The 27,535-nt window shown below is 51.9% G+C and overlaps 1 protein-coding gene across 2 annotated transcripts in view; it reads right to left on the bottom strand.

Moving 5' to 3' along the window:
- ADAMTS14 (ADAM metallopeptidase with thrombospondin type 1 motif 14) overlaps positions 1-27,535 on the bottom strand; it is an 87,399-nt gene that overhangs the window by 50,831 nt on the left and 9,033 nt on the right. For both annotated transcript variants that reach the window (XM_009458637.5, XM_507838.9), the window contains exons 3-4: positions 9,254-9,410; positions 2,828-3,018 (exon numbers count right to left, since the gene is read on the bottom strand). In XM_009458637.5, coding sequence (XP_009456912.5) covers positions 2,828-3,018; positions 9,254-9,410 — 348 coding nt within the window. The remainder of the gene's footprint in view (positions 1-2,827; positions 3,019-9,253; positions 9,411-27,535) is intronic.

Raw genomic sequence — 27,535 nt, 5'->3', positions numbered from 1 at the left:
CTATGTGCCAGGCATGTGCTAGATACCCTGGATACTAAATCTTCACAAACCCAAGAGCAGACACTATCATGAAAAAGCAGAGGCTCTAAGGGGCTAAACTGTAGCAGACACAAACTGGGGTGACTGGCCAGCTCAGAACAATTTCTCCAGCGGCCATGGCTGTGTCTAACTGCTCTCCAGCCTTGGAGCACTGATGCTCTCCCTCTCTAACGTGTAGTGATCATCCCAAAGAGTGGCACGTGACCCAGGTTAGGCCAATCAGAGTCCTGCTTCGGGAGATTTTGCCTGGGAACCAGAGGGGAAACTCCTTTTGTCTCCAGCCATGGATGGGGATAGGAGTCAGCGTTGTGTTGTCAGTGGCCAGAATGTCTGGTAGAGAAGTCGGTCAGAGAGAATCAGGATGTCACAGACAGAGAAGCGAACCTGAAAACTTCCTCTAGTTCCAATTACTCTTATAACTGGCTCCAACCTATCCCTCCCCCAGTTTGACCCATGAACCAAGAAATTACCGCTTTTGTCTTCATCTAGATTGAGTTGGGTTTTCATCATTTGCATCCTATGGATCCCTGAGCAACACAGGTCCCCTGCCCAAGGTCCCAGAGACATTAAGGGGCTGTCCCCCTAGTGACCACTTCGTCAAAGGTGCAGCCAGATTATGGACCCAGGCAGCGCCCTACCAATGTTTCCAAGGGGACTGACATGACGTGGGGTTGACATTTCTCCCCATCAACTGTCCCGTTCCCAGAAGTGCATGACCAGTCACTTCACGAAGGTCACATTATTATCACAAACCACCACCCACTGACAGCGCACGCTCTGCATGGCCATGCTGTGCACCATGTGCTCATTTCATCCTCCCCAAAACCTCTGATAGTAAGTACTGTTAATGCTGCTTTCAAAGTGCAGAAGAGACACACCAGAGGGTTCGTAACTTGCCCCCAAAGTCACAAAGACAGGAAGGGGCCGAGTCAGACTGTGTGCTCTTGGCCGATTCACTAATATTCCTCTTAGTGCCGTAGCACAATCAATTGCACATCCCTTACAGCCTCCCAGCACTGCCCATGTTAGACTGAGGATAAGGTGATTCTATCCCGGCCCTGGCATACTGCAGTCATCTTTCGGTCTGTATGATCATGCAGCTAGCCAGCCTCTTTATCCTCTCCAGACAGGCCTAGGGGCAGAGGGCCCTAACATCAAGGCCAGTGAGGGCCCATGCAGGGGCTGGAAGCTTTGGCCTTCAAAAGAGGCCTCACTCAAATTCTTCAGGACCCACCACGTACATATCTTCTTTCTCAGCTCTGGTGTTCCAGATGAATGTTTATGATGAGCCATTAACCTGGTCACCTTGCAGAGGCTCAGAGGTGAAGGGCACCTGCCCTGTTGCCTCCTATTGACGTAGCATTTTCCCTTGTGCACCACTGCCCACCTCCCCCAGGCCTGGACTGCACAGTGTCCCATGCTGAGCTAGGGTCTATCCCAATGGGTCACCTGCCTCCGGTACTACACTTCATAGGGGAGGGCTGAGGGTCCGGCCCCCATCCCCAGCATCTGGCCCCTGCCTGCACTATTTCTACCTTGGGTCTCACCTCACCCAGACAGGTCCCCATCCTTTCCCAGAACCACACAGCCACAGGCACCCTGATAAAGGCCCTATGCTCTCACCCTCCTTTCCCTCCTGCTCTTCCTTGTCTCTGCCCCTTTAGCCCAGGGATGCTCACTCGGGGCTACCTGTGGCCTATAGTGTGTTTTGTTTGGCATCCACAGTGGGTTTCTCTTTTAACATTTAAAAACTGGAAATGTAGGCTGGGTGCGGTGGCTCACGCCTGTAATCCCAGCACTTTGGGAGGCCAAGGGGGGCGGATCACGAGGTCAGGAGATCCAGACCATCCTGGCTAACACAGTGAAACCCCGTCTCTACTAAAAATACAAAAAATTAGCCGGGCATGGTGGCAGGTGCCTGTAGTCCCAGCTACTTGGGAGGCTGAGGCAGGAGAATGGCATGAACCCAGGAGACGGAGCTTGCAGTGAGCCGAGATTGTGCCATTGCACTCCAACCTGGGCGACAGAGCGAGACTCCGTCTCAAAAAAAAAAAAAAAAAAAAAAAACTGGAAATGTTCACTTAAATATCTGGATTAAAATTTTCCATAATGAAATTTTTAAACACTTAAAAAAAAACTACATTTCTGACTTTTCTTGAAAAACTAGCTTTTCTGTGACGAGAGTCCTATATCTCTGCAGGACAGCCACAGGCAGCAGCTAAGGGCACGGGCTCTCTGCTTCAATGCAGTCTTAGAATTTGCCCACATCCCTGATTTTCCTTGCCTGTCTGTACACACCCAAGGCCCATGTCAGGGTCTCAGGACCCACTTCACATATTGACAGCTCCTTGGCCAGTCTCCCCAGCCTGGGGTTGGGCATTTTTTCCAGATGATGAGTCCCAGAAGAGTCCCTTCAACTCCAACACAAGCAAGGCTCCAGGCCACGCCTGACCCTGACTCTGAATGTGTCCAAGCCCAGAACCCTCTGTCCACAGGCTCCAGTGCAGGAGGCCTGGTGGGTCACCTCAGCCCAGGTATGTACAGCTGGGATCAGGCCACAGCCTGGGACGCAAGTCAGGCCAATTCAGGCTCATTACACCATCGAACCTGGCTGCCAAGGGTGTGCCTTCTGGGCTAAGGAGCAAGCAATGACTTCCCCAAATCCACCTGAAAAATACCAGGCCCCAGAAACTTCCATTTGGATCAGCACTGGGGCCCAGTGGGGTGGGGTGCGGCCCACCCCACCCCACCCCACTCCCCCCAAGTCCTAGGACACATGGACACTCACGATATTCATGAGGGTGAGGACGTAGTTCTGCACATGCTCCTTGCCATGGAAGCGAACCACCGAGTCGTCCACCACCAGCAGCACCTCGATGCTGTAGCTGCCTGGCTTGGCATGACGCCGCTTCCGCTCTGTGTCACCCAGCTGGTCCCCCACCAGGCCCAGCAGGTTGGGAAGGTCTCCCAGGCCAAAGGCTGGAACCAAGACAGGAAGAGAGTGAGGTCCAACCCACAGGAGGGGCTGTCACTGTGACATTGCCCACCACCCACCTCTGTCCCCATCACTGGTGCCCCTTTCCCTGCCTCTGTAAGTAAAGTAGTATGAGGGATTGCTCCATACTAGGTCAACTCATGGGCAAGAGCCATTTTCCTGCCACGAGGGCACTGCTAAATCTTTGAAGCAATGAGTAGCAAAGGGGTGAGAACTGGCCCAGAGCAGAACGCCTGGGTTCCGGGAGCCACTCATCCTCTCTCTCTGGGCGTCCCAGGCCCAATCCCTCGCTTCTCTGGCCTCCATTTTCTCTCTTATAACATGAAGATGAACCACCCTTTATCTCTAACCCACAAGGTTGCTGTAAAAATCAAAGTTGGCAATATCTCCATAAAGGAGAAAAGTCATGGGGCTGCTGTGGCCTCCATAGGGCATCTGAGGAACTCCGGGATACTCCTGTGAGCACTGAGCCTCTCAAATCCCACCCAAGAACTGTCAGTGACCCCAAATTTCACCATCGCTGCTCTGCCCTTTTGGCTAAAAGCAAAATAGCATTTATTAACTTGTATTATATAATCCAAGAGTTACTAAACTTTTTCTGTAAAGGACCAGATAAATATTTTAGGCTCTGGGGGTCATTCATTCTCGGTCACAACCATTCCATTCTGCCACCGAAGCACAAAATCAGCCGCAGATGAGACTGTGAGTGAGTGTGTCTGTGTTCCAATCCAACTTCCTTTACAAGACAGCTGCCAGGCTATATCTGGCCCTGGGCCTTACCTTTACTGACCTCTAATCTAATCTAATGCAACCCAATCTAGTCTAATCTTTACAACAACTCTATCAGATTGTTGTCCCTATTACACAGGTGAACACATTGAAGTTCAAAGATGTTAAGTAGCTTCTCATGTGGGTCTGTCTGAATCAAAAGCCCATGCTTTGAAACATTACCATCTATGCCGCCACGTAGAAGGGTAACACCTTGAGAGCTGTCAGTCATCTATGCTATAGCCTGAATGAAGATAGAGTACACTCTGCTGGGGCGGTGGAGTGAGGGTGCATGGAGACTCACGGGGAAAGCTAAGAAGGCAGGACAGGAGGCTGGGGTCTGTCAAGAAGGCTCCAGAGCCTTAACTCTTAATGACTTTCCCCCCATCTCACTCTGAAGCTTTGATACTCATACCATTAATTTCTAAGAACCTTCATTTATCCCCAGATATTTGAGAACTCCTCAGACAGGAGGCTGGGACTGAGGATGTGAAGAGGCCACCACAATATCCCCAGCATGTATTAGGGGTGTGGCAGCAGGAGGGGCCCCATACTAGTCAATGGATGGACGGTGGGTAGGTGATAAAGGCCGGGCCTCTGCCCTTAAGCCCACTGCCTAGTAGAGGGGACAAATAAGAAATTGGATTGTAACAATACAGGAATATCAAAGACTACAGCAGGACTCATCAGAGAAGGCGCCCCACTGGAGATCCAGACCTGTTGGGGAAGGCTTCCAGAGGAAGGGACACTGAAGCTGGGGCTGAACAGAGAGCAGGAGATAACCCGCTTCAGCACAGGGGGCAGAGGGCCCTGCCCCTGCACAATCCATTGTGATTGTTTATTTTACACATGGGAGCGAGTGCGTGCAGACCCCGTCCACACGTGGGTGATGCACATGGATGCATCCATGGGAACCTCTGCAGAGATCCGAGCTGCCTCTACGCTGCTACCCACACGGGTGCTCAGGTAATGGGGATCTGAGGACAGGTAACAGGGAACACACAGGGCTTGGTGCCACCATTTGTTTTTATCTCCTCTTTGCTGAGTGGTGCTATAGTGCAAAGGAACAAAGCCCTAGACTTAAGAGCTGGAAAAACGTGTAGCCACTGGCCTGGCAGGGAAAGCCCTCTGGGTGGACGCACAGCCTGGTGAGCAGGGCTCAGGTGGGTTTCTCCCTCACTTACCCTTGAGGCTGGCACCGCTCTAAGCTCACACTGCAGGCAGCTTCTGGTGGCCCTGGTGTCTGAGCCAATGGCAAGCGCAGCAGCCCATAGCCAAACTCCTGGGAGAGAGGAGGGCAGCCCCCAGCAGGGCAGGGGAAGGCGCAAGGCTCTCTCCATGGAGCAGGGAGAAAAATAACAGTCACTCCCAACGCATGGGCTGTGCTCAGAAGTGTAAGCCCTGCGAGTGGAATGCCACACTTGACCCCTCAGAGCCCTCCCTGCCAGGCCTGTCACAGGAAGGCTGGAGAGGTTACCCCACTCGCCCTAGGTCACACAGCAGCTTCATGACAACAGCCCGGAATGTAAACTCAGGCCTCCCCCAGCCATGACCACACTCTATCAGGGCACAGCCATAATTCTCTCTCTGCAGACTTTCTGGGGAATTGGGGAGGATCAGCCAGCATCAGCCTTGGATGCTGTGGGGGGGCTCCAGCCACACCCTCTTCTGTGGGTCCCTCATCCTTCAGGATGACAGGAGCAGACAACCCTCAGGGCAGAGCAGGGCCCATCAGCCACTGGGAAGCTGCCGTGAGCCATCCAAGAAGCCCCAAGCCAATGTAAAATGGTGCAGCTGCTTTGAAAATACAGTTGAAAGTTAAACCTAGAGGTGCCATGTGACCCAGTAATTTCACTGCTAAGTATGTACTCAAGAGAATTGAAAACGTATGTTCACATAAAATCTTGCACACGAATGTTCACAGCAGCATTTCATAGTAGCCAAAAGATAGAAACAACTCCAGTGTCCACCAGATGAATGAATAAATGTGGCATGTCCATACACTGGACTAGTGCTCCATCATAAAGAGAAGCATCAAGACAGGCGATCCCATGGATGAGCCTTGAAAACATGCTGAGTGAAAGAAGCCAGGCACCAAAGGCACATACCACATGATTTCATTCCATGAAACGTTCTGAATAGGCAAATCCTATTTAGAAAGATAGAAAGTAGATTAGTGGTTGCCAGGGGGCGTTGGACGGCAGGGAAACAGGAGTGACTACAACTAACGGATGGGAATCTTCTGGAATTAGATGGAGGTGATGGTTGCACAGCATTGTGAATATAGTTTTAAAAACCCACCGAATCGTATGCCTCAAAATGGTTAAAATGGTGAATTTTATCTCAATTGCTTGTAAAGCAGCCGCCCTGAGCCCCAGCCCGGCTGGCGGCCCTGGCATGGGCAGCCCCACGGAGAGCCAGAGCTCAGGCTGCAGGAGCACATACCCCATTCGTGTCCTCAGGAGGGAACTGGAGGTGGGAACGGGGCTCCAGAGAGTAGGACCATGGATTAAATAGGAGAGGGAAGCGTTAGGAGCAGGAGAGCATCCAGGATGCAGCCTCAGGGGCCAAGGCAGGGCCGCGGGGTGAGGGCCAGCTTGAGCCTGGTGGCCCAGCACCGGGAATTCCTGCCCCTGGACTCTGAATGGTTCAATTTCTCACCAAAGCCTTGGGAAAGGATCACCTAACTCTTCTCTGGGGCTCATTCATGGATGTGTGTATATATGAGTGTATGTGTATATGAGCATGTGTGTATATGAGTGTGTTTGAGAGTGTGCGAGTGTGTGAAGGGGTGTGTGAGTATGTAGGGGGTGTCAGTGTGTGGATGTGGGGTTGTGAGAGTGTATGAGTGTATAGAGGGGTCTGTATGTGTGTATGCAAGTGTGTGAGTGCGGGTGGGTATAAGTATGTGTTTGTCAGTGTTTGAGTGTGGGTGTATGGGTGTGTGCTTGTAAGCGTGTGTTTGCGTCAGTGTGTGAGCATGAGGGTATAGATGGTGTGTGTCTATGTGTGAGTGTGGGTGTATGGATGTGTGTAAGCATGTGTTTGCATCAGTATGTGAGCATGACTGTATGGGTGGTGTGTGTCTATGTGTGAGTGTGGGTGTAGGGGGCGTGTGTTTGTGAGCGTGTGTTTGTGTCAGTGTGTAAGCATGAATTCATGGGTGGTGTGTGTCTATGTGTGATCGTGGGTGTATGGGTGTGTGTTTGTGAGCGTGTGTTTGCGTCAGTGTGTGAGCATGAGTGTATGGGTGGTATGTGTCCACGTGTGAGTGTGGGTGCATGGGTGTGTGCCAGTAAGGGTGAGTGCGGGTATATGGGTCTGTGTTTGTGAGTGTGGGTGTCAGTGTGTGGGAGAGTGCATGGGTAGGTGTGAGTGTGTGGGCCCACACATGCCCTTTTCAGGAAGCAGCAGCTGAGGCCTTACTGAGTGCCGAGAGGAATTGTCCCCTCCACTCCAGGTTCACTGGTGCACCTCAGACTCCCTGACAGTGGAGCAGGGGGCTGGAATCCCCTCCACAGCCTCAGCCCAGTGAGCAAACCCATGTAGTGGAGCCTCTGACACCTCCCTGCCCTCCTTCCGCCAGGGACAGGCCTGCTGCTGTGAATCACACAGAGATGGAGACTTGGCATCTGTCCTCCAGGCCCCCCAGCCTGAGTGGGAGAAGGGAACAGACCCAGGAGACTCCCAGGTCTGAGGAACCAAGCAGAGGGACACCTGTGGAGGATGGGGACAGCTGGAGATGTGAAGGTCCCCAGCCTGAGGGAGATTCCCCAAAAGCCTTTAGCCGGCTGCTAGGCAGGCTCTGAGCACCTGGCCAGGCCTCCGAGGCACCTCTCTGTGTGCTGAAAACTAGACCCAAAGAGCTGAGCTGAAGCCTCTGGCTTTAATCAAGCTGTGAAATGGAGACAGGCACGCCTAGAAATGCTTCTCCCTACACTGGGCTCAGCCCCACGACTGGCCCTCAACTAAAAGTACAAGTCACAGGTTTCCAAGAAAGTCTTCTCCTGCCCCTGGTCTTTCTAAGGAAGGCCCGTAGATGGACCAGGGCCTGGCCTCACTGGAGTTCCAGCCCCGGAGCCTGGTGTGGGGCAAGAGTCGCAGCCACATTTCTTTGGGTCTGAACTCCAGCTCCGTGTGCTCAGTGGTCTCAGCTTCCCAGCTGCCCACCATGGTGGCTGGTGATGCAGCTGGTTCCAGGCTCACAGCTCTGGAGCTGGACTTCCCCAACGTCTCTTCCTAAAAGAGGGGACCTTATGGTCTTTGGATTCAGAATCATCCTTTAAAAAACGGAGCCCAGGGGAGACTCAGCCCTCTTCTCAACCCTGGTGGAGAGAAGGGTGCCCTGAAATCCACGCCAGTGCTCAGAGGCCCCGCCAGCCCTGCCCTCCCCACTTAGGCCTGCAGAACCCTCTGGCTCTGGTGCCACAGCTTCTCTTATGAGTGATACTTGGAGAGCAACTGGAGCTTCAACGGATGCACTGTCTGCGAGGACAACTGGCTTCCAGGCATTTCTCACACCAGGCCCAGTCCCATAGGGAGCTGGCACAAGGATGCGGTCCAGTCATAACCAGATTTCACCCATGGCCTCCTCATCGCCTCTTGGCCAAAGGAGCTTTGTGACACTGTGAAGTTGACCAGCGGGCCTAGGACCAGCACTTGTCACATCCAGTTTCATTCGCCCAACCATAAGTCTTGAGTGCCTCTGGTGTGTAGGCTCCTGCACTGGTCGCCTGGGTGCAGGGACACCCCTTCCCTCAGGGGGTTCCCACCCTAACATGTCAGCAGTTACCCTTAATAATACTGTAAGGAGAGCTGCCATTTATCCCGCACCTACTACATGCCAAGCCCTATACTGGGATTTTCACAGATACCGTCACCATTACATATAACATTTACAGGTAGACATGGATCATCTCCGCTTTACTGATGAGGAAAATGAGGGCTCAGAAATCTTAGGTAACTTGCCTAGGGTCACACAGTAGACAGACTTGAAGGTAGGGTTGTAAAATGGTCTACGGGACACACAGCTGACCATGACGCCCAGACACCAGGCAGCCTCCCTGCAGGTGCCCTAATAACTCCCTTCCTGTGGCTCCCAAGGGTTGAGTCGATTTTAGTGGGGAAGAACTCACTGCAGGCATTCTACCTTCCGCCTTGCCTCAGAAATAGCCTTGAGAAGCAATGGTGAGCTCCTCAGAGACCTCTGGAGTCCCAGGGACCACAGTTCAGGACACAAGTGACTCCTCTGGCCCCTAGCTCCAGCCAATTACAGCAGCTCCTAGAACGCAATGGGGTTTCTCTGCCAGTACAGCAGGTCTATGTGGCCCAGTCCCATTTTACAGATAAGAAGACTGAGGCCAGACATGGACAGCTTAAGGACAGAAGTTACCGGGAAACTCTCCAGAGGTAGGGAGAGAAGCAGCACACAGGCCCCTACCTACAGCCTACCTTCATTGTGCAGGTCCCCGTGAGGTTCTGCCCACTCCTGCTGGACGGCCTCCCGGCGGTACACCACATGTGTCCTCCCACTGGCCTCCTTCTCCTGCTGGCCCCGCTCCAGAGGCTCAATGAAGAAGTCGGTGCTGTCTGTGCGGATGAGGCCCGCCTGAACCAGGGACGGCAAGCAGCGGGAAAGAGAGAAATAAGAGGCATGAACACACAGTACAGCCGACAGGCGAGCATCTGTGAATGCACATATGTGACCCTACATGCTTGCAGGCTCTTCCTCCAGGACCTTGAGGAGCCCTGGGATTCCAGGATGTTCTATGAGGCCCTGGCAGGGGAGTGGGAGGAGGTGGTAGGAAAGCTGAGCAAAGGGGCCCGCCCTCCTTTCAGCAAAGTAGATCCACTTTTACAGTGTTGTCTATCCATGGGGCTCTACATAAAATTTCATTACATCAGAGCTTCCATTGCTTATAAAAAGCAGAGGCACAAAAGCCACTGCCATAAGGCACATGCACATACACCAAGGCACTGCACTCCAGCCCGAAGCACATCACAGGGGTTTGCTTTACCTAGAGGCAGACAGGAAGATCCTAGGGGCAAAGACTCATTATCCCTAAGGTGGGTGCTTGTCCCCCACTCCAATATGAAGCGCTGTTATTTCAGGTTGAAAGCACGTGGGTGTGCACATGGCAGGATGGGGGTTGGAGGCCGGGGAGGAGGGCAGCTAATGCTCATTCACGATAAATGAGCCAGGAATGCATGTTTTTAATCTAATGATTCCCTACATCAAATATTCCCTTTAAAAAAATCAGGTGTTGGCCTTGGAAATAAAAACAAAAAAATATGTTGGCAAAGTCCAGCAAATGTGTTATTATCCCCCAGTGAAGGCGGTCATCACAGGGGCCAATGAAACATACAACTAGATGTGGGTTCGTGTATGTGTGTCTGCATATGCACACATGCACATACACACACACGCACACACACACGTCATCCTACAAAGTACTAAGAGCAGCCCACCTACCGTGGTGGATGGAAAATAGTAGGCATTATTTAGCAAATAAATATTTGTTGAATTCCTTCGCTCGTTCGACAAATATCTATTGAGTGCCTACTACATACCAAGGACTGGGAGCGCAGCTGTGAACACGAAGCAGTGAATGAAGGAAGCGTTTTTATAAATTCACTAGACCTTCTCCATTTGAATTGGAACTCCAGTGACAACACAACTCCATTCCACCCATTTTCCCACCTCCTTCTGTTCTGAGGCTGCATCTTAGGAGCCCCCTCCAAGTCCAACTGAACACCCATCACTAAGCCTCCAGCAGCAGCCAACCTTTTCTTTGCCCCTTCTAGCTGTTTCTGTGGATCAAACAGAAAACATCATTTTGGAGCCAAACCAAGATGGTTGCCTTCTGTGCTTCATAAACAGGCCCAATCAGGAGGCCAAGAAATGTTCCAGGGAAAAATGGCATTATTGGAACAAATTTGAGGCTTCCCTGTAACCATTTTATCAGGTAACACTCAACTGTCTGCAAAAGTTCTGGTGTGCTTGTTAAAATGTCAACGTCAAACCTTATACTGAGCATACATGCATCCATGCAGAGCACTTTGACTTTATACCTACTGTGTGCCTCCTATGGGCAGGGACAAATGGAAAAAATAGGCCCAAGAGCTGAGGGCTGCCAATGTCCTGCCCGGTGCTATGATGAAGTGTGGACACGTGTCCCAAAGGAGGTGCCATCTGTGGGTCCTGAAGGATGACTATCCATCAGGTTCCTGGTTGCAAGGATTAGAAATTCAACTCAAACCCCCTGGCCTGAAGGGGAAGGTACTAGCCCCAGGACACACCTAGGCAGGGGCTAAGACTGGAAGTGAGAGGCCCAACACTCTTGCCACCACTCCCCTCAGCTCCTCCTACACCAGCTTCATCCTCCCTCCTCCCAGACAGGCTATATGTCCCCTGTCCTTGCAGACACATCTCCTCTCTGCCACCAGAGACAAGGAGATTCTCCCTTCACAGTCCCATCCAGGCAGAGTCACAAGGTCACCCAGGGACTGTCAGCCCAGGTTTCCACAGCAGGCAGAAGGGAGAAATTGTTAGGGTGCAAAAGAAACCAACCCGGGAAGGAAAGAGCATACCAGGTAGAGGGGAAGGACCCCCAGGTGAGGGTGGAAATGCAGAAGGACAGTGTGGGGAGGGGACCAGGACATTCAGGCTCAGGGACAGAGGTTGAGCCCAAACCTGGACAAAAAGTGGTGGCCAAATCCAAGGGCCTCTGCCACTGTACGCCTGCAGAACTCCCCACGGGAGGCCTGTCTTCCAGCTGGTGGCTCCAGGCCCAGGACACACCTCCAAGGCCTACTGCAGCTTTGTTGCCATGAGGGCATGTGATGAACTCTCAGCCAAGCCCTGCATGATTTATCCCATCCCCCTTTCTGCACCCGTGTCTGATACCCAGAGGGACTGTTCCTGCCCCTGGAACAAGCAAGCAAGAGACAGCATGAGTCAGAGGCCACTGCTCCACCCAGGCTACAGGCACACAAACCTGGCTGGTCCAGGGCAGTGGCCTGCGCCGTCTCAGTCCATCACACCTCTCAAGCTGCCTAGCAGAGGGCGAACTCTCCAGACCAGGAAGTGGAAGGCTCTGTTCAGCCCCTCCCACACACCAGGCACCTGGTCAAGGCCCTCCCCCATTCTGGGGCTTGGTTAAATGGCTCCACAAAGAGGATCCTTCAAACCTAGCATTCCCTGCCCCACAGCCTAGTGACTCCACGTGGCCTCCAGGGCTCAGTGTCTCATATGAGGGATACAGTTTCCAGAATGAAGCCACTGCCTTCCAGCCCGCCCCCTCCTTCTGGCCCACAATCATGGGCTACAGACCTTTCAAGATCATCGTGCTCGTCCCAGTCTGAGGCATTATACTTTGACAACCTCCCCAGTTAGGAGACCTCTAGCTTTTACTTGGATGCCTCCAGTGACAGAGAGCTCCCTCCCTCAAGATGTAACAGATTCTGTGTAGGGACACTCCTAACATTGTATTCAGCATGAACACACTTCCCTACTTTCCATCCTTTATAAATAGTCTTCTTATCACTGTTATTAACAACAGTACCTGCCGCTCATATTGTTATATATTATCTTATTTCATCTTTATAGCCCTACAAGGTAGGCAGTAATGTTAGACCCATTGCACAGATGAGGAAATAGAGGTTCAGAAGGGTTAAGTAACTGGCCCAAAGTCACCCAGCAAGTAAGTGCCAGCATTCTTAACTACAATACTGTATTACCTGGGTTCAGCCCCCAGGCCTGCTTCTGCTGTCAGGAGCCACTTGGAGCAAGAAAACATGGCTTTCCTAGTACCACCTGCAAATCCCTGGGCCTCTGGTCTGACCTTGCTGAGCAAGGACACTCATTCTCCAACTCTCCACCTCTGGGCAAAACCCTCCCATGGAGGCCAGCACACCTCTCACCAAGGATATGAGAAGGGAGGGCAGGGCACAGCCCATAAAAGAAATGGTCCCTCCCACTCCCCAGGTGACCTCCCCCAAGGATTCTTACCCCTACGGAGACCATCCTCATCACACCCTCACTGTTCTCAGCAGAATGGGAACCCGCAGGACCCTGGGTCCGGTCCAGCCTCCACACCCTTAGGCCTCTCCCCAGGAAAGGGTTAAAAGATCTGTCTTTCCCCATCCCAGTAAACTGTTTAGGACAAAGAAGCCAGACCCAAGCCCTGTCCTACGTAATCCGAGAAATAAGTTTCTAAATTTCTATGCGACTGTGGATCCCATCAGCCCCCAAGGGATCAGGGCGGAACCTCCCCAGAGATGGTCCTTGTCCCATTGCGTGCATCCTACCCAGGCCTCAACAGGCAGCTCTCATCCAGGTCTGGGCTCCGCCTGGGCCGCAGAGACTCTCCTCCTAGACAGAGAAGACAGGAAGGCAGGCTTGGCCACCAGACCGGGAGGCAAGATGGGCCCAGTTCCTTCCCCCTCAGACCTTGGTTTCCCTGTCTGCACAATGAGAGGTTTGGCCCAAGTTCCCTTGAATCTCTGCCGTGGCCAGGAAACCAGGCACCACACAGCATAGACTGGCTGGCAGTGAGCACTTTCTGGCTCTCTGCCTCCTCATTAAAGTACTCCCGTCTCTCAATTTATTGAATGTTTATATTTCTGAAAAGTGGTGGCTAATTTTAAAGTGCTAAAATCAAATCAAATTTCTGTATAAAAAAATCAAGAAAAAAGGAGAAATAAATTCTGGTAGGATGGAAAATAAATATCAGCCATATTGAATTTCCACCTATATCTTATTCTTTTAAAAACAGTAAACAAATAGGAAATATGTACTAGATAGGTTCTTCACACAGTAAAACTAAAACAAAGAATCATTGATTACATCCAATTGAGCCACATACCCATAGGCCCTTGTCCAATTTCCCCAAATGGAAATTCTCCAGTGCACAAATCTGGCCACTCTCAGCTGGGCTAAACTCCCTTTAATGTGGCTGCTTCTGAGGTGCCTTCCCTGGGAGGTGTGTGGCTGAATGATGGTGAGGGTGGAAGATGGGAAGGACTGTGGATTCTCCAACATGACATCGTTTTAGTTGCAAAGGTAACACATTCGGCTGCCTCTTCATCCAGAGGTCTCCAGGCCATGTTGACAGGTTTTCCAGTATGGGTTCCCCTCAGGGAAAGCCCCCAAGTTCAGGTGTAAGCCCAGGACACCCAAAGAAGACATGGTCACGTGGCAACTAGGGAGGTGAGTGCTGGCTTAGAAATCACCTTGGGTCCCGCTGTGAACCACAACTGAGCAAGTGCAGCGGGTCACCCACAGCTGTCTACTATCAGGATGAGGTCCTAAATATTATAGCAGGTAATTGAGGCCAAATTGTTTTGAAATGAGTACATATGTGTGCATGCGTACATAAAAGTACATCTATTCTCAAATTGCATGTATGTGCATGTAAACTGGGAGGCAAGGGTACCCGGAGCCAACAAAGAGTTCTCCAAGAGGGGCACAGAAGAGATCCCCAAGGACTGGGAGACATGTCAGACATGGGCAGGTACAGAGACAATGAGCAAGGACCTGGCCTGGGGTCCAGACAGTTGCAAGTGGCTTGGCTCTCAGGAGACAGCTGCAGGCCCTGGGAAAGGGGGATCCTAAGTCCCCTCGCCTGCTGCCGCTTGGACCAGCCTACCTTTGCCAAATGCCCAGAAGGGCTATTTCAAGATAGTAGCTTCAGTGAAGCCAGCTGAGGAGTGGGCCAGACTGCCTCTCCTTTCTCCTTCCAAGGCTGGCCTATCTGGGGCTTCCCCAGAGGAGAAAGTAGCAGAGCAGGCCACCTCTCAGCCAATCACCCCATCACCTCCCAAGGAGAGTGCATTCTTGGGTCTGAACTTGTTCTGGAATTTCTATCACAAGGGCTTTACTTCCACAGACACCCCTTGGTCAGCTGTGCTGTCTCAGGTTCTAGGCTTCCATCAAACCCAGCTTGAAACTGTTCCACTGTAGGAAACAAAAGAAAACCCAGCAACTGGATGCTGGGGTGATACACACAAGGATCAGAAATGGCTTCCACCAGATTCCTCAATGGGTGGCTGCTTCCCCTCAACAGGGCCACCTGCATCTGCATGCACTGTTCCCAGCCACTGCCAGCCACGCTCCTTGGCTAGACCACATGGGTTGCTACAACCCAGAAACCTCGACCGCAGGTGGCTCCTTCTCTTCCCCCACTGCCCTGCTCACCTAACCCTAGCACTTGGCTCCAGTTATTATTAAACTTCATCGGGACCTCCAAGGTGTGATCCTTACATCCTCGCTTCCCTTCTCACCACCTTGGACATCTAGGTCTAGTTGCACAATAATTCTCTTGCAAACACCCATACTCTCTCACCCACTTTCCCTCTATCCTGCTGTCCCAGGGAAGCTTCTCCACCCTGGTTCAGCCCAACCATCCACTTACTCCACGCGTGCACACAGGTGCCTACTGTTCTCACTTGAAATCAGCAGCTCACCTCACATGAGCATGAAGCTGAGGTTCTGTTGCACTTCCCTGTTAAGACTAACAGCTTAACGGTCTGTGTCCCAGCTCTCCCAAATGGCTCAGACCCCCAACACTGCCCCCCTGCCCAGTCTCATACTCCAAGGCTCCCACCACCCTGCTGCGCACTGTCCTCCCACAGCTGGGCCCCTTCTCCTCTTCTGTGGCTGGATGTGGTCCCCCCACTCTGTGCTCAGGATCACCTCTCTGTTACCTCCTCAAGGACTCAGCTCCTGCAGCTAGCACCCCCTTTCCAGCTTCATCACACTCTCCTTTCTACAAGACCATTCCTATCTGCATCCAAGCACACTCGAGTGTCCCGCATCTTTGAAACTCTCTACCTCCCATCCCTGCCCAGCTACTGCCCGTGTCACTGCTTCCCTCCACAGCAGAAAGCGTTGTCTACACTCACCGCCTCCATACCCCCTGGCTTCTCCTCTACCCACCCCAAGTGGCCTTCTAGAGCCACCACTTCCTGGAAACTGCTTACCTGTGACCACCACATGGCCATAGCCAGCAATCACTTCTTTGTCCTGGTCTCACACAGCTCCTCCCATCATCAGCTCTCCCTGGCACGTCCCCAGGACCATGGCTTTAGGTACTGCATGACTGCAAATGACTTCCAGTTTATATCCCCAGCCCTGGCTCCTCCTGAAATTCCTTTGTGATTATCCAACAGCCTCCTTGATAGAGACTGGATCTCCACTGGTCATCTCAAACTTTGGAACAGAACTCTGGGTTTGACTTCCAGACCCACTCCTCCCCTTGTCTTCCCCATCTCAGTAAATGACACTGCCTTTTTCCCAGTTGCTCTACCCCAAAATCAAGGAGGAGGGGCAGGCTCAGTGATCTAGGTCTTTTCAAGTCCCCCAACCCTGGTGGTTCCATCAGTCAGTTCAGCTGAAAGCAACACCCTACATAACCTGCAGGGGCCAGAACCTCTAATGGGCCATCCAGGGCTGTTGTCTCTGATTCACGGCAGGTAAGAGAGGCAGCCCCACCCCTCACACCCCCACACCCTGGAACCATGGCTCCTGCAGGGACTCTTCAAAGTGACCCAGATCTCTTCCTCCCTTAACATGTCCTTAAGTCTTTATGAATCACATACAGCTTGCTAAGCTTGATGGGGGTAAGGTGGGGGTGCAAAAAGACATGAGAGACCGGCCTCTCCTCTCCTGATAAGGGACTTGTATCTGGAATATATAAAGAACTCTTACAACACAATCATTAAAAGACAACCCAGTTTTAAAGTGGGAAAGGGATCTGAACAGACGTTTCTCCAAGAAAGATCTACAAATAGCAGTAAGCACATGAAAAGATGTTCAATATCATCAGTCATCAGGGAAATGCAAATCCAAACCACAAAGAAATAGGATGGCTTGAATCAGAAAGTCAGATAACCAGTGTTGGCAAGGATGTGGAGAAACTGGAACCCTCATACATTGGTGGGAATGTAAAACAGCGCAGCCACTTTGAAAACGGTCTGGCAATACTCCTCCAATGATTAACAGTATTACCACATGATCCAGCAATTCCCCTTCCAAAGTGTAAGCACCCAAGAGAAAGAAAACATATGTCCACGCAAAGAAAAGTTGTTCATAGCATTATTCCTAGTACTCAAAAGATGGAAACAAGCCAAATGCCCATCAATGGATAAATGGACAAACAAACTATATATATATAGCCATACAATGAAATATTATTTTGCCGTAGAAAGGAATGAAGTACTGGTATATGCTACAAGATGGATGAATCTTGAAAATATGCCAAGTGAAAGAAGCCAGATGCAAAAGGTCACATACTACATGATTCTGTTTGTATGAAGTGTCTTCAAACAAATAGAATAGGCAAATCCACAGAGATAGAAAGTAGATTCGTCACTGCCAAGGGCTGGGGTAATGTTGGATCGGGGGTGAATAGCTAAAGGCCACATAGTCTCTTTTTTAGGTGATGAAAATGGTCTACAGTTGACAGCAGTGGTGATTGCAGATCTCTGTGAATATAATTTTTAAAACCACTGAATTGCATATTTTAAATGGGCGAATTGCATGGTATGTGAATTATATCTCAATAAAGCTATTAATTAAAAAGATAACATGCATGCATGGAGACGAGAAACATGCACAGAGATAATACACAAGCACGGAGAGGACACACAAAGGGATGACTCACACAGACGACAAATGCTCCAGCAAACACTCATGCAGAGACGACACGCATGTGGCACACAGACTGCCTGCTACCACGGAAGCAGGAGTCAGCGAGGCTGGGATGAAAGCCTGCCGACGCTGAGATTTCATCTAATTCAAACCTGATGTGGAAGCCCCAAGCCACAGGAGCTCTGCTGGAGGCTGGGGCTGCCAAGTCTTCGGCCCAAGCCAAAGAAAGTCTGAAAGCTGACTCAGACCGAGCTGCAGCCTTGGGGACAGGCAGGAAGAAGGAGCTCTTGGAGGATGGGGCTGAAAGCTGCCAGACTTGTCCACAACTGGCACGCTCTGCCACGTACATCTGCACGGCACCCCATACCAGCAGCATCAGCGCTGCCACAACAAGCCAAAGGTTCAAAGAAACACCAGGAAGCAGAGAGCCTCTGCCAGCTGGAGAGAGTTATCTGGGATGACCAGTCGGCCACAGTTCCCAAGGTCATGACCTCTGCAGGCCCCACACCCTGGAAGATGCTAGGTGAAAGGCTACTGAGGTCTTGCTGAGCCCAGTGCATTTACAGCAAAAGTCTTTCTCAGTGGAGAAGCAATGTGGTGGGTAAATGCAGAGACCCTAGAGCCAGAGAGTTCCTGAGTTCAAATGCTGGCTCTACCACTCTCAGATCATGTAATCTTGGGACACTTACTTAACATCCTTGTGCTTCAGGATTATAACCACAACCATCTTGTAGGGCTGCTCTGAGAAAGCAATATACATAAGGCACCTAGGATGGTCCCGAGCATGCCACAAGGGCCATATTAGTGTTTGCATCTGCGGCCGTGATTCTCATGATCACCATTGTCACTTTGAAGTATGCATGGAAGCCCCAGTGGCTCAGGAGGGGAGCCCGCAGGATCAGTGCTGGGGGTGACATTCTGGAACCACAGGAGGGTTTGCATGTAGCTCCTGGCTCTGCTATGGCCTGTCTTTGACATGCTGATAGAGTTTGGATGTTTATCCCCTCCAAATCTCATGTTGAAATGTGATGTCCAGTGTTAGAGGCGGGGCCTGGTGGGAGGTGATTGGATCATGGGGGCAGATCCCTCATGAATGGTTTAGCACCATCTCCTTGGTGGTAAGTGAGTTCTCACTCAGTTCACACACGAAATCTAGTTGCTTAAAGTGTGTGGCACCTCCCCCATCTCTTTTGCTCCCGATGTCACCATGTGGCATGCCAGCTCCTCTTCCTTCCCACCATGATTGCAAACTTCCTGAGGCTCTCACCAGAAGCAGGTGCTGGAGCCATGCTTGTACAGCCTGCAGAATCACGAGCCAACTAAAATTCTTCTTTATAAATTGCCCAGCCCCAGATATTTCCTTATAGCAACATAAAAATGGACTACCACACATGCCCAGATGTCCTGCCTGTAAGTGGAAAGAAGTCCTCAAGAAAAAAAAAAGAATACCAGTGGTTGAATGTCCTAAGGGGAAAAGTCCTTACCCCCCAAAAAGGGACTGATAGAGGATGATTTTAAAGGTGAAAAAGACCTGCAGACAAATGGTTGGGCAGAAACATACGCAGCTGTTAGGGACTTGTCTTTAGGCAATAAGACTGTAGGCAATTTCTTTCTCTTTAAACTTTTAGGTATTTTCTAACTTTTCTATGATGTCCTTATCTCAAAAGGCACACCTATTCTGCACAGAGTGTGTGCCTACCACAATGAACACAGAATCAACTCCCATTCCCTAAACAAAGTTTACAAAAAGGGAAGCAAACATAATGTCTCTCTCCTTTTCTGTCATTCAACTTCCCTGCAAAGTAGTGTAGAGGCTTCGCTGGGGAGGGAAACACCTGGGGTTCCATCCCAGCAGGGTCCTTCCCAGCTGTGCGGCACCAGCCCTCTCTCAGCCTCAGATTCCATATCTGAAACCAAAGAGTGGATGGGAAGATGAAATAAGGCATGGGAAATGGCCCTCCTGGAGCCGGGTTCACAGCAGGTGGTGGTCTTTTCCTTTACTTCCCTCCTCCGCCTGGCTCTTCTGGTCTGAAAGACCTGACCCCAGCTACTGACCTGACACACAGTAGGTTTTCCAGGAGGCAACAGCAGCCATTCTTACCCCTAGATAGTCATTAAAATCACCTGGAGGAATTTACAAAACTACGGCGACCTCCCAGACCAATGAAATCAAAACCTGATGGGTGGGGCTCAGGAGTCAGTGCATTCTGGAAGCTGCTGGGTGATTCAGACATGCATCCAGGGCTCAGAACCACTCATCCAAACCCTGGAGGCTTTCAAACAGTGGAATGGCAAGAAAAGGGACATTTAGAATGGCACGAAAAGGGACACTTAAGTGGTCATCCATGTTTCATAAAGAGAGCAATAGCAGCACAGGTGTGTTCATCATAACACCAGAAAAGGGCAAGTAAGAGAGGAAACGAGCATACAATAAGTATGTTCCCTGAGCGGGGACAGAGGGAGTCCAGCTGGCTGGGTTACCGCATGCCTCTTATTTCATGACCAAGGGCCATCTAGACCACAAGTGATCCAGCGTGGGGGAAGCCTAGGAGGTAGAGGGAGCAGCTGTGATCTGCTGAGTGGCCAAGGACCAGTCAATGCCCTCACAGCCATCCCAGCTGGGGGTCCACTGTGCAGAGAGTGAGGACAATTATTCAGAGTCCCTCTGTGCTAATGTTGATGATGAAGGTGATGACTGGCTGTCCTCCAGCACCTTGGAGAACAGAGCTGCTCAGATCATCAAAAGCTTGAAGTTTTGTTTTTTTCTTTGTTTTTTTTGTTTTGTTTTTTTTTTTTTAACAGGGTCTCACTCTGTCCCCAGGCTGGAGTGCAGTGGCACGATCTCTGCTCACTGCAACCTCTGCCTCCCAGGTTCAAGCGATTCTCCCGCCTCCGTTTCCCGAGTAGCTGGGACTACAGGTGTGCATCCACACCCAGCTAATTTTTGTATTTTTAGTAGACACGGGGATTCACCATGTTGGCCAGGCTGGTCTTGAACCCCTGACCTCAAGGGAGGCCCTGCCTTGGCCTCCCAAAGTGCTAGGATTACAGGTGTGAGCCACCGTGCCCAGCCAAAAGCTTGAAGTTCTTAAAGGAGGGGTGGTCACTTTTTATTTCTACTCCCCTTCCCCGCCAACAGGCAGATGTCCTGGCCCAGAGGCAGGACCTGTAGGTGCTCAGAGACTGCCTTCTGCTGCAAACCCCTCACTCTGGAGCCCAGCCAGACTCAGGGCAGATCTTGCCAGGCCAGCAGCCACCCTCAGATTCCATTCCCGAGTGCCCAGGAGCCAAGCAGCTCTGAGGATTCCCCCTCTGTCACCATCATAGCCCACCAAGCTCGGCGAAGGAGCTCTGCCTGGCCCCTGCTTGGCCCTGAGTCCTGGCAGCAGCCATGGCTCCAGGATGAAGAGACAGGAAGCAGCCCTCAAGTGCCAGCAGGCGGTGTGGCTGCCAGGCCCTGAGCGGAGGAGTGGCACCCTGCGTGGAGGCCCTGCAGTTTGAACGCTGCCACTCAGACGCACACCAGCTGACAGTGAGCAGCACTGGGCAAGGTGCTGCACCCTTGGCAGTGGAGAGCAGGCCCAAGAGAGGGCCCCACAGGTCACTGTCCCAGCCAGGCCTCCCCTCCGAATGAGCCCTAGAGCAGCCTGGCCCAGCGGGTCGCTGACTAGTTTTAAACCATGCCTCCCACGTGAGATCACGCACATAAATGTTTATCACTGCATCTGATGCATAGCCAGGTCTGTAGTGAGCTGCCTATGAGGGATTTGGCAGTGGCCAAGAGACAAGTTCCCTCCAGAATGCAGGTAAGCATGGGAGAATGCCAGGCTAGCTCTAGCCCCACAAGTGGTTCCTGATGACACAATGACCCTCCAGGTATCACTGGCCAGTGTCCTCTGCAAAGGGTGGAAGGAGCAGATGAAACACAATTGGCCAGAAGACCCCAGACAGGTGGCATGATCCTGTCCTTAACCCTGCCCAGGGACCAGCACCACTAGCACAGGTTCCAGATTTGGCCACACTCTTACAGTTCACCTGCCAGGCACTAGCAGCACAAATGCCCACACTGCAGCCACCAGACCCCCTCTCCAGACCCCCTCCCTTCACATGTTCACCTATGTCTCTGTAACTTGCTTCTCCTAAACGCTTGCCTGCAATAGCACATATTCACTCATTCATTCATCAGATGATGACTGAGAAGCCCCTGATCTAGGTGCTGGAGACACAGCCAAAAATTACTCTTTGCATGGAGCTAACATTCTACAGCAGGGTGGTGACAGGCGATAAATAACTAGAAATATGTGACATACCAAATGGAAGGAGCCATGGAGAAGAGAGGACTGGAGCTGGAAATTGTGAATAAGGTTGCCAGGGAGGACGTTGCTCTGAAGGTGACATTTGAGTGAAAGCCTGAGGGGTCTGAGGGGCAGGCCCTGGCAGTCCCTGGGGAGGAATGTTCCCTTCAGGGAGGGCAGTGAGGAGGAGCGATGGCGGCCCAGGGCCTGGCTGGCTTCTCTGGGAGGAATGCCGCGAACCATGGAGGACTCGGATTGTAACAGGACTGCCCAGGCTGCTGTTGGCGAATACACTGCAGGGGCAAGGGAGCGCAGGGAGGCGAATGCCATCATCTGGGAGATACAGGAGGTGGCTCACACCACCCCAGTGCTGGTTATTCTTATTATGCTGTGTTGGTTTCCCTTTTAGAATTACCAGCAACAAAAATCCCCACAATGGAGCCACACAGGACCCGTTCTGTACCAGAGCCACAGTTCCCATGGGCCTCCGCGCCTTCGCCCCTGCTGCGCACCCCACTAGGAATGCCCCTTCCACCCAGCTCGAAGGCCACCCCATCACTGCTCCCTCCTTTGTGCTCTGTGGTGGTGGCTCTTGGCAGGTGCTCTATCCCTGTCCAGGTATCTCTGTCCCTCTTCTAGACGTGAGCTTCAGGGGGATGAACTGGTTGGTGCTGTGCAACTGACTTTGGAATGAAACCATGCTAAACAAGCATCCTTTGGGTCAGGCCTTAAAACAAACTCCCTTGGGTATACCACCCTTGTGAGAGATCCGCTTCCCCAAAACTGCGGCCGTGGATTAGGGGACGGCATATTTTACCTAGCATCTCCCTACGTGGGGACTATGAATTTTGAAGTGACAAAGCCTCAAAGGCACGATGCACCCAGGCCAGCAGTCGGCCAGGCTGTGGAACACAGGCCTCTTCAGGCTGGAGGAGCTAACTCATAGAGTGTGGGCCCCTGCCAGCCTCAAGGGGTGGATGTGAACCTCTGCCTGGGGGGCAGGAGTGGCTTGGAGGGGAAAGTGACAGGCTGTTTCTGGACAGACCAAAGGTGTAAATATGTGGCTGGCTTAAAAGCAAAGGCTGACAGAGGCCTTCAGCCACCCGTTGGGAACAGAGTTTGCATTCAGACCAACCTGGTCCTAACAAACGATCTCACCTCCAGACATTTCTCTAAAAAGGGGCCTGTTCTACTGCCCCATCAGCCGTGTTACTGAAAGCAGAAGAAAATTAGACTGCAGGGTTTTTAAATGTTCCATGACAAGTAATGTGTACATAACAGCAGCCCTCTCCCTCTCCAATATTTTGAAAATGGATAAAACAGCAGCACTGGTGACTTGAGTCTGAGAAACACCAGAAGGTTCCGTTTGAGCATCAAATCCCACTAACTGGGCCATTGACATCTGTTTTTCTTAGTTGGCCTCCCAGTTTCAGGGAAGACAATGACATGCAGAAGTTGAGCAGCCCTCCCCCTCACAGTGGGAACCTCATAAACACCTCTACTCAGTACCCCCAGGCCCCTTCACCTCCCACCACCATTAGACCAATCACTTTTAGCATTAATCATTCTGAAGCTGTTGCCACGGCTACCGTATCACGGGACAGCACACAGTTTACGACCTTGAGTCTCTGTTCACATACGCTTGGTCTTTCCACTGACAGGAGAGGCTGCCTGGAACTGCGAGAGGAACATTGCCTGGGAGTCAGGAACCTTGGTCCTTGCGTGCCCTGACACCTGACACTCACCTGCTATTCCATGACCCTGGATCTCCTCCCCAACTTGAGCCTCGGCTTCCTCTGCTGGAAAATGAAGAGGGAGCTAGAGGGCCCCAAAGCCTTTTCCAGCCACAGCTGTCTCCAACTCAGGCCAAAGTCAGGGTGAATGGTGGAAAGTACGCTGAGCTGGGATCCATGCAGGTTTTCATAACACAAGGGTATCTGCAGGTGCCTGAGCTTATGTTGACAGGGAGCTCCTTGGTGCTGCTAAGGATGAAGCAGCATGTAAATATTATCACTGTTGTTGTTTTTAGGGCTTTGAAAGCAGGGCAAGACCCACATGCTGAAAATGGAATGCTGGGCCTGGTGGATGGTTTGGGAACTTCCCACTGCAGTGCCTGGGAATGTGGAATCTCCTGGGCCCTCACTGACAGCCCACCCTGGGCCTGTACCACCCTGGGGCTGCAAGGCAGATGGAGAGACAAGCACAGCCCCCATCACTCTCACCAGCCTGCTAAGCAGCCCTCAGGCTGCTCTCCCTCCAGCCAGTGCCTGAAGACACAGAGGAAGAAAAATAAAACCAGCCCTTGCTGGAATGGGAGGCCGGCTGTGCTCCGGAGGAGCCGCAGTGAGGTGATGTCTGGCTTTTATTCCATATCATAAATAAGTTATTAATCCAAGGCAGACAGTGAGGCATGGTCATGAGGAGACAAGGGAGGTAAAACTGCAAGATCAGACTGGCTGGAGGACTGGAAAACCACCCAGGACCCAGGACCCAGGACCCAGGCCCAGGGCCTCTGCTCAGACAGACAGCGGCCCAGACAGGAGGGAGCCTCTGGGAAGCAGGGGGAAGAGCCCCGGCATGGGTGCCCAGAGATCTGGAGACAAACCTGCTGTGGATCCTGCCTCAGTTTCCTTATTTATTCTAAGACATCAGCAGGAAGAAGAAGAAATGCTAACTTTTATTTCTCCAGGCACTGTGGCAGCACTTTAAGTGCATAATTTCTAACCCACAAAACTACAAGGTAGGGACACCCACTTTACAGATACATAAACTGAGGCTCAGAGACGTCAAATCACTTGCCTAGGGGCAATGTGGAAGCATATTTGCAAAGATGGCTGCAACTTGTCCTCTTGTTTCTGTGCACCATCTCTTTACAATGAGACTTTACCACTCCTTCCCTCAGATGGAAGAGTCCATTTCCCTACTCTTGGAAAATTTTGTCCAGCTTTATGGCTTGCGTTGACCAGCAGAATGTGCAGAAGTGATCTTATGCCATGATATGGTTTGGATCTGTGTCCCCACCAAATCTCATTTCAAATTGTAATCCCTAATGTTAGAGGTGGGGCCTGCTAGGAGGTGATTGAATCACAGAGTCAGTTTCCCATGAATGGTTTAGCACTATCTTCTTGGCACTGTTACCGTGACAGTGAATGAGATCTGGTTGTTTAAAAGTGTGTAGCACCCCCCTCCCCCGCTCTCTATCTTGCTCCTGCTCCCGCCATGCGAGATACCTCGCTCCCCTTTGCCTTCTGCCATGATTGGAAGCTTCCTCAGGCCTCCCCAGTAGCAGAAGCCGCTATGCTTCCTGTACAACCTGCAGAACTGTGAGCTGATTAAACCTTTCTTCTTTCTAAATTACCCAGCCTCAGTTATTTTTTTATAGCAGTGCAAGAATGAACTAATACATGCAACTCCCAAGGCTAGGCCTCAAGGGGTATTCTAGCTTCCACCTTCCCCCTGTTGGAATGCTACCCTGAGACGGCCTACTGGAGGATAACTGGCCATAGAGAGAACTGAGGCCGCGCGGCCTACAGCCAGCACCATGCTGGTCATGTAAAAGAAGCCAGTTTGGGCCTTCCAGCCCAGCCCACCCTTCAGCGGAGCACAGCCACGTGAGCAGGCCGGAGCAGGCAGGGGAGGAACCAGCCAGCCCACCCACAGAGTTGTGAGGAAGGACACAATGTTGTTTTCAGTTCCAAGTTTTAGACTGATTTGTTACACAAGAATGATAACTGATAGTCACTCAGTTTCCCACCCTGCCTATTTCCCCAGGAGAGCCTGTGCTACCCACCTCCTGGAATTTGGCTGGGATCAAGACACTCCCATGCAGGCCACAGCCCCTCTGGGTCCTCCAGGCCCTCACATTGCCCCAATCACGAAGCAGTGACTTCCTCTTTCCACACTGAAGACCCACAGTCACCCTGGCAGGCGGGTCAGGAGAAGCCCCCTTTCTCTCCAAAGACTCCCTTTCTTGTTTCGTGTGCTGCAAACACGAATTGCCGAGAGGGACCCAGTATTTCCCAGGAAACCGGGTTATCTAAGTGGCAAACATGAGAAACCAGCTCCCACTCTCAGAGAGGGTGTGCACCCTGAAGACAGAAACTTGCTCACGAAGGGAGTGCTGAGGGCGGGGAGGTAAACGGGTTTCCCCTACACGCCCACTCGGCCCACGGAGAGTGACTACGTGAGCACATGCAGGGGGGTCTGAGGCCCAGGGACAGCGTGCCACAGCGGGCCTGCAGGGCCTGCCAGGGCACAGGAGGGCAAATGGCAGTGTGCATGCCTCAGCAGTCACCACCTCTGGCCTAGGAGCAGATGGCCAGATAGCCACGGAGAGGACGACAGATGCCGTCCCCTCATCTAACTACAGGAGTTTATGCCTCCTCACCCAGACGGTTGTCCGGCAGGCCCAGTGCTGGGTCATGAGGACACACAGGTGACCACACTCTGCCCTGCACCTCTGGGAACTACAGGTGGGAATGTTCAGGGCCAGCAGCAAACTGGAGGAGAAGCAAGGTGCACCCTGAGAAAACTAACGGGCCTGAGGGGGTCCAAGGCCAACACGGGCTCTGTGTGCCCCACTGAAAACCCAGAGACCCCTCTGGGAGTGGCAGCCAGAAAAATGGGGTGCTCTTGACTTCTTTCCTGCCACCATCCCCTCAGACCTGGTAGACTCAACCAACCAGTAATCCACACCATGTAATAGCAACAGCTGAGTGTACTGGGGACTGCACTAAACCCTTTACACACATGACAACTGTATGAAGTGATTACTATTATGATCCCCACTTTCCAGATGAGAAAACCGAACCACACAGAGGTGAGCTAACTGCTCAGGGTCACGGCATGTAACAGGCAGAGCTGGGATTTCAGCCCAGGCGGGCTGGTTCCAGGGTCACACTCACCCCCCAGCACATGCTGCTGAGCTCACAAGCAACCCAAGGCCTCCAGCTAACAGCCTTGCTGGGTTTGGTTCATACAATGGCTTAAGAATTACCTAAAAATCCATATTTCCCATTTCTCCTACAATACTCAAACCTCTTATAATACCAGAGTGGCACTGGAGTGGGCAAGTCCTCTCCCTTTTGCCATAATCCCACCCCCTATGACTACCTGGTCCTCTTCTCTTTCTTCTGTTACCTGCTTACTCCTGGTGCATCTGAAATTTCCACCTCCTGCCCCTCCAACCCAGGGGCCCAGACTTATGCTCAATGCTCCAGGAAATGCACACATTTAAGACAGTCTCTGATTTCTAGGAACTGGTAGTTGAAATGGGACATACATCAAGTGAGGGGACAGGGAAGGTGTGAACAGCACAGCAAAGGCAGGGGGCTGAAAAGTGAGGCAAGAGCAGGCCAGCCTGGAGAGGGCAGGGGCGGGGACAGCCATCTGTGAGCTGGAGCCCATAAGGCTAGGGAGGCAGGTCAGCAAGGCAGCAAGGCCTGCACCAATGTGGGGCCACACACAGGGCTCTGGTGCCCCCTGCCCCTCCCAGGGTCTCTAGGCACACATGTGTGAGGAGGGCAGGAGGCCTGCAGGTCAAGATGTAAGGGGACAAGCCAGCTGGGTGTCTGGGAGGGGGTAGGTCACAGTGAGACTCCAAGCCTCCACACTCCACACCTCCAAAGCAGGGGGGAATGTGGAGCCGATCCGCAGCTTCCTAGGGCGCCTCCAGGACGCCTACTCACTCATCCAGCCAGTCAAGAGCAGCCCCCGGGGCAAGGACAGGTGTTTGGCACAGGAGACCAAAAAGCCACAGACAAGTCTGCTGTGCACCAGCATCGAGCT

This window comes from Pan troglodytes, chromosome 8, assembly GCF_028858775.2.
Source record: "Pan troglodytes isolate AG18354 chromosome 8, NHGRI_mPanTro3-v2.0_pri, whole genome shotgun sequence".
NCBI classification, from domain to species: domain Eukaryota; kingdom Metazoa; phylum Chordata; class Mammalia; order Primates; family Hominidae; genus Pan; species Pan troglodytes.
Note: the sequence above shows the minus strand (reverse complement) of the source record. Positions and strands in the feature narration are given on the sequence as shown.